The sequence below is a fragment of the Rhincodon typus genome, unplaced genomic scaffold (genome assembly GCF_021869965.1).
Source record: "Rhincodon typus isolate 14 unplaced genomic scaffold, sRhiTyp1.1 hic_rhity00010789, whole genome shotgun sequence".
NCBI classification, from domain to species: Eukaryota; Metazoa; Chordata; class Chondrichthyes; order Orectolobiformes; family Rhincodontidae; genus Rhincodon; species Rhincodon typus.
The window spans coordinates 1-7,431 of NW_025976427.1; the positions used below are offsets into that span (position 1 = coordinate 1).

General features: G+C 47.8%; 1 protein-coding gene across 1 annotated transcript; it reads right to left on the minus strand.

The window, feature by feature from the left end:
• Positions 1-561: 561 nt before the first annotated feature.
• On the minus strand, positions 562-6,334 carry LOC125482469 (plasminogen activator inhibitor 1-like; the record flags this gene model as incomplete). Its single annotated transcript, XM_048594551.1, has 3 exons — positions 562-1,904; positions 4,841-4,924; positions 6,197-6,334. Coding segments are annotated over 3 exons (260 nt in total), but the record flags the coding sequence as incomplete, so codon positions are not given.
• Between the last annotated feature and the right edge of the window lie 1,097 nt (positions 6,335-7,431).

Genomic DNA, 7,431 nt, shown 5'->3' on the forward strand with positions numbered 1-7,431 from the left:
TCAGAAAAGGCCCGAAGGAGGGTCTAGGCCCGAAAGGTCAGCCTTCCTGCTCCTATGATGCTGCTTGGCCTGCTGTGTTCATCCAGCTCTACACCTTGTTATCTCAGATTTTCCAGCATCTGCAGTTCCTGCTATCTCTGAAATTAACTCTATCCTCCTGCCACTGATAAACAAAATTGTGGGCTGAAGGTCAATTGAAAATTTCGAAATACACACTTACACAGGTCAGTGTACTGAGGGATGGGGCACAACAGGCACTGGAATGATGTTAAGTCATTCTCAAGTTGAATGGTGGAATAGGTGCTCTTGTGGCAGTGTCCCCACCTCTGAACCAGGAGGCCCAGTTCAAATTTTAAAAGTGAAACGACTGCGGATGCCGGAAATTAGAAACGAGAGCAGTAATTGCTGGAGAAACTCAACAAGTCAGGCAGCATCTGTATAAAGAAATCAGAGTTGACGTTCAGGGTCCAGTGACCCCTCTTCAGAGGGGGAACCCCAGATCCCATCTGACAACAGCGATAGAATACCCCCCCTGTCCTCAGCAGTATCCACATCCAGTTCTGAAGGTGGTTAGCTTTTTTTTTATTTAAAATACAAAAACATTTCTTAAGTCAAAAGAAATAAATTACACAAATCTGAAAATATATTACAAACTACACCATGAGGTTTCGTATTTTCCAAATTAAAGCAACAGTGCAAGTCTTGGTACAGAGATGTGTGTGTAAATATGGATGCAAAGGTCTTGCATGTTCACAGTCAGCAAGCAAATAGCTGGTCCCCAAGCATTTTAACCTCCCCCTCAACAGCAGGGAAATTAACATAAGATTTCGGCACAGGGTAGGAACTGACAGGGGACTACTGGAAATTGACATTGAAAGGAACATACGTGGAATCCAAAGGGGGAGTGAGCGTGACATTCCATTAATGGTCCCAAATTTGCATCACAGGGTGTGGCGACATACAATCTTGCCTTTCCTCACACTCCCTGGGTGAAATATTTCCCTCACGGGGAGGCTGGGGGGTAGTCTAGGGATGTCGTAACACGTCCCACCTCCCACCGAAACGCGATTGGGCCATTCGGGCCGTAACTGAGTTCTTTCAATGTTCCACACCCGTGTCCTGGACCAGGGATTGGCTGAACCCCGGGGCTGGCCGTAGAAACGCCAGGATTCGGTTTCGAGGGGGCATATCGGTCGATATTTATCCCTCAACCCGAGTTGCTCCACCCAGTTGTTAGTGGTTACGTGGGATCTTGCTGTGCACCTGTGCCTGGAGAGTAAATTCACCGACATCCGGAGGTGGGGTGAGGGGGGTGGCGGGGGGTGTGACAATGGTGACTTACGATTGGCCCAAGTGCCACGGAGATCAAGGGCGAAGGTTGCTGGGGTGTTTTTGATTGGAACATACACAGTGAAGTTGGGGGGTGGGGGGGGGGGGGGGGGTAGTGGGGTCAGATTCCAGTGAACTTATGGGGTGGACGGAGGAGGAGGAGGGAGGGTTGAGTTGCTGGAGCTAAGTGCAAGTGCTTTGGGAAACCATTCCGAACCGAGATGGCGTCAAAAGTTCGAAGCGGCTAATGAACGGACGCAGCGAGACCTTGCGAGTTGTGAAATGAATGGGATCACTGGCGTGACCGTGGATTAGGAAATGACATCTAACGAAGGCTGAAGTTCAAGTCACTGCTGGTTAAATGTGAGCGAGATCCAGGCAGAAAATTGATCATCATCCCCGGATTCCAAAAAAAAAGTCTTCCTTCCCTCATTGTACGTTTTTCTTCCGGTTAATTCCAGTTTTTTACTACTTTCCGTTGCGGCTTTCGACAGAGATGATACCTGAGTATTGTCTTTTCAGAGGTGGCCTCATGCTCTAGGGTTCCATGACTTGGCCCATGAAGAGGATGGTGCCTACAAAACAAGAGGGGCACCATTATTGAAACAAATCTCAACCTTACAGCACCTTCCAAGCCTGTTGGCATTCCGTCAAAATCCTCGGGATTTAGTCCTCGCAACTTCCCTGACAAGGTGCAGCATCTCCACCCGCACAAGGGTACCTACCCGGCTCAGGAAATTTGGCATGTCCATGAGGATCCTCCCCAACTTCTACAGATGCACTATAGAAAGCATTCTACCCGGGCGCATAACGGTCTGGTACGGCAACTGCTCTGCCCAGGACCGTAAGAAATTACAGAAGGTGGTGTGCACAGCCTAGACCATCACGGAAGCCAACCTCCCACCCGTGGACTCCTTTTACACCTCCCATTGCCGCAGAACGGCTGCCAACATCATCAAAGATCCATTACACCCCGGTAAATGCTCTCCTACCGCCCCTTCCATCAGATAGAGGATACAGAAGCCTGAACTCACACACACAAAGTGGTTTAACTACAGCTTCTTCCCTGCTGCTATTAGACTGCTGAATGGACCTCTCTAACTTCAAATTATGTCGACCTTGCTCTGTGCACCTCCTGTGCGGTATAACCTGTATGCCTTGCTCTGTCTGAGCACCCTATGATCTCTATGTCCTTGTTTGTTATGATCTGCCTGTACTGCTTACAAAACAAAACTTTTCTCTGCACTCAGGTTCATACAATTATGACACAAATCAAAACCATTTTGAGTTTGTGTGTGTGTGTACGTGCATGTGTGTGTGTGAGAGAGTGTGCGTGTGAGTGTGTGTACGCGTGTGTGTGCATGTGTGTGCGAGAGAATGTGTGCATGGGAGAGAGAGTGTGTGTGTGTGAGCGTGTATGTGTGCATGTGAGATGTGTGTATATGTGCGTGTGAGAGTGTATGTGTGCGTGTGCGAGAGAGATTGTGTGTGTGTGTGCATGTGCGTGAGACAGATTGTACGTGTGTGTGTGAGTCAATTTGGGTGAGTTTGTGTGTGACCACATGTTTTTGAGTATGTAGGCGTGTTTGTGCGAATGTCTGTGTGTGAACGTGAACATGTGTTTGCATGTCTATGTGTGTGGGTGTGAGTGTCTGTGTTTGTGTGCGTGCGTATGCTCCTTTGCGCGTGTCTATGTTTTCTGTGTGTGCATGTGCGTGTGCGAGTGTATGTGAGAGTATATATGTGGCTGACTGTGTGTGTGGGAGTGTGTATATCTATGTGAGAGAGTATGTGTGTGTGTTTGTGTTTATGTTGTGATTATATGTCTGTATGATTGTGTGTGAGTGAGAGAATGTATCTGTGTGTGTGAGAGAGAGAGAGAGAAAGAGGTCTTTGAGTGTGTGTGAGAGAGAGAGTGTGTGGGTTGTAGGATACGGCATCGGACTGTTTAGTCACTTTAAGTTCCTCAACATTGAAGAATGTCAATCTCGGTCACGGGGCAAACTACCTAAGATGAAGGTGGTGTTACCTCGCTCCCTTCCTTTACTCAAAAACATCCATTGCAGTTAGATACTGAAAGGTTCCTCTTTCCCTCAACAAACCCACATCTCCTTAGGACCAGGTGAAAAATGGAAGCCCAGTGTAGGCCTGCATTGAGTACAGCAGTTGGGATGTCATCTTGCGGCTTTACAGGACAATGGTGAGGCCACTTTTGGAATACTACATTCAATTCTGGTCTCCCCTCCATGGGAAGGATGTTGTGAAACTTGAAAGCGTTCAGAAAAAATTTACAAGGATGTTGCCAGGGTCTGAGGGTTTGACCTACAGGGAGAGGCTGAATAGGCTGGGGCTATTTTCCCTGGAGTGTCAGAGGCTGAGGGGTGACCTTATAGAGGTTTACAAAATCATGAGGGGCATGGATAGCTTGAATAGCCAAGATTTCTTTTCCTGGGGTGGGAGAGTCCAGAACCAGAGGGCATAGGTTTAAGGTGAGAGGGGAAAGATTTAAAAGGGACATACGGGGCAACTTTTTTCACGCAGAGGGTGGTGCGTGTATGGAATGAGCTGCCAGAGGAAGTGGTGGAGGCTGGTACAATTACAACATCTAAAAGGCATCCGGATGGATACATGAATAGGAAGGGTTTAGACAGATGTGGGCCAAATGCTGGCAAATGGGTCTCGATTAATTTAGGGCATCTGGTCAGCATGGACGAGTCGGACTGAAGGGTCTGTTTCCATGCTGTACAGTTCTATGACTCTGAGTCTGACCCAGCCTTCTCTGCATGTTCACGGAGCCTTGGGGCTGTCTTTAGAACAAACCAACTGGGTCTGGTGTCTGATATAAAATGTATCGTGTGAATATCAAGTTTGTTGCAAATACAGTGAGTCACCTCACATGCACAGAGGAGAAAAGTTGATCTCTATTGCACTATCTGTAATGTCTGACTATGGAACGAAGCCAAATGATAGGGGCCCAGGACTGAGCTGATTGAGGTTGGATTCTTTAGACAGAAGTGTCTCCACAGTATTTGTTATCTAGGCTATTAAGATCTATGAGGCTCTGGGGAAGCGATGGCCTAGCAGTGTTATCGCTGGGCTATTAATCAGAAGGTTCTGGGGATCAGAGTTCAAATCCCACCACAGCAGATGGTGTGATTCCAATCCGATTAAAAATCTGGATTTAATGACAACCATGACATTGTTGGGGGAAACTCAATTGGTCCCTTTAGGGAAGGTAGCTGGAACACATGATTCCAGACCCACAGCAATGTGGTTAACTCTTCAATGCAAATAAACACTGGCCCAGTCAGTCAGTGATGCCGATACAAACAGGAAGGAAAGCATCAAAGCTGGGCAAATGGGAATGGACTTCAGCTCAGCCATGATTGCTCGAGCCCCTTCCTGTTTCTGAAACGGTGGAACAGGCCCTAGCACCGACAGTCCTGTTGCTGCCTTTGTGCCACAAGGAGCCAACATGGCCGCCTCCCCATCGACCCTCTCGTTGCCTTACCTGTGGGGTTGTGCCTGACCAAGAAGAGGAAGGGCCTGTCGATCACAACCTCGAATGGCGCCATACGTTCATAAAGGATGGCAGCTGCGAACAAAAAGCAAAATGTCAGTCCATCAACGCAACCGCACAGTTCTTTCCTGCACCCAGCATACAATAACGCTTTCAGTTGAAGCCTCCTTGAGTGGATGCTTTGAAAAACATTTTATGAAATATCGGGGCTGTAGGTAAACAGTTTGGCTGTGACGATGTAGTTGCAAGCTCCGGCCACAGGGTGCCCCAGTGGGTCTGAGTTGACAGGCTCTCTCCTGTCGCCATCTTGCTTTTATGAAGTTCAGATGCCAGGACAAAATGCCAGGCGTGGAGGCGCTCAGCTGTGCCGGCATGTGTAAACCTCCCCACTGTACGGAGACATGGATTCACGGCTGAGCCTGTAATACGCCTAGAATGGCTGACACATCAAGGCAATCTTCAAGAGGAGAGCTTTGACTGTCATGGCCCAAGGCATTACAGAGATGCAGAGAATTATTTGTTCGGGGTTGAGTGACTTGAAGGAGGAGAAAGGCGGTCTCAGCCTGACGTGAAGATCTTCTTCGTCTTCAGCATCCAGGTATTCCAGCGGCCTGGCCTGGCGGTCTCAGGTGGTCTCGTCTGAAGACTGTATCTTCAGGGTAGCCTATCATTCTTATATTGGCTTGCCCTGAACCCAGGAGCCATTAACTGAACGGTGATGAACTTGGTCTTAAATTTTACTTTTGTTTTTGTTATTATGTATGACGTCTGTCATTGATGTAGGCGCCATGATGTAGGGCGACTTATAAACTTTCCACCGTATTTTTCACACAAAAGTACCCACGACAATAAATTTCTGTTCTATTCTACACTTCTTCCCAAGCCCAGCCCAAGATGGCGAGGGGATGTCCTAGTGGTATACTGTTAATGCAGCTAATATTCTGGGGAGCTGGGTTCGAACCCCACCGGGCAGATTGAATTCAGTGAAGAATCTGGAATGAAGTGATAACCATGAAGTGGACGATGATTGTTGGGGGGAAAAGAACCCAAATTCATTAATACCCCTTTAAGGAAGGAAACTGCTGCCCTGACAATTGACTCCAGACCGACAGCGATGTGGTTGACTCCTCACTGCTCTCTGGCCAATGAGGGATGGGCAATAAATGCCACATCCTGAGAATGAAAACATAAGAGTTTGGAGAGGTGCAAGGCAGAAGCAACTCCATAACAGCAGCAAGGAATCCCTGCTACTGCCCATTATAAAGTCCCACTGGATATAAAATCAGGAACACCTTGGGATTAAGGATGCGTTGAACATTCGGGTGCAATTTGCACATTGAAACTCACCAGTGGCAGCAGATGCCTTGGTCCCACTCTCATTGACCTCGATCTTGACTTTCTGCAGAGCCTTTGCGACAAACAGCTGCTCACTTACTGCACCGGGAGGAGAAAGAGGAGACAAGAGGATTAGTCTGCAATCTGACTCTGCCAAGGGGAAAGAGGGAACCCTGCATTTCCCATGGCTAACCCCCCTAGCCTGCACATCCCTGGAAGCTACAGTGTGGCCAATCCACCCCTAACCTGCACATCTTTGGAACGTAGGAGGAAACCAGAACAAACTTGCACGGACACAAGGAGAACGTGCAAACTCCACACGGATAGTCACCCGAGGGTGGAATCGTACCCCAGTCCCTGGCGCTGTGAGGTAGCAGTGCTAACCACTGAGCCACCGTGCCAAGCTTCACTTGTTCACCAGCCTTCCTGAACCCTCTCCCCCGACTAGACCATCACCACGATCCCAACACCCTTCCCAGAATGCTCTGCACTTACCCCATCCCAGACGGAACCATGGGGTTCTGTGGTTATTGTGCTAACCTTACCAATGATAGTATACAGCAAACTTTTTATTATCTGGCACCTATAGGACGAGGAATGTGCTGGTTGATTAATATTCCGGATAATCAAGAGGTCCACATCATCAACATAAAAACACTCATTGAGTAAAGAAACGCAACGCAGGGGGTATACACCTCATTGTTACACTTTATTTACGGCATAAGTCACTTCAATCATAATGCAACTTTGCCTTAAATAAAAGAGCCTTCTCACAAACCCTCACCTGACTGAGATCACGTTATTTGAGGAGAAATTGACTCAAAATTGAATTAACTGCTGATATTTTGCGACGGTTCGATTGAACAGCAAGTATATTTACACTGAGGCCAATAAATTGAAAAAAAAACAGAATAATACAGTAAACATGGTATTTGAGGGATCATTTTGCCGGTTATCGAGGAAGCCTGCTCAGAAGGCACCGGTTAATAGAAAACGCCGGTTCAGCAATGGGCCGTGTGACTGAGAGTAGGCTGTCCAGGTAGGTGCCAGTCAATCAACAGTGCCCGGTAAGGTGGGAGAAGATGACGGTTAATCGAGAGGACCGGTGACATAGGTGCCGGTTAATCGAGGGAGATGGAGGGGCGACGTGTTGGTAACAGAGGAAGACTGCTAATGTGCCGGTTAATCTAAGATGCCGGTTAAAACAAAGTTCGCTGTATACAGAAACACGGAAATTAGGGATAGTA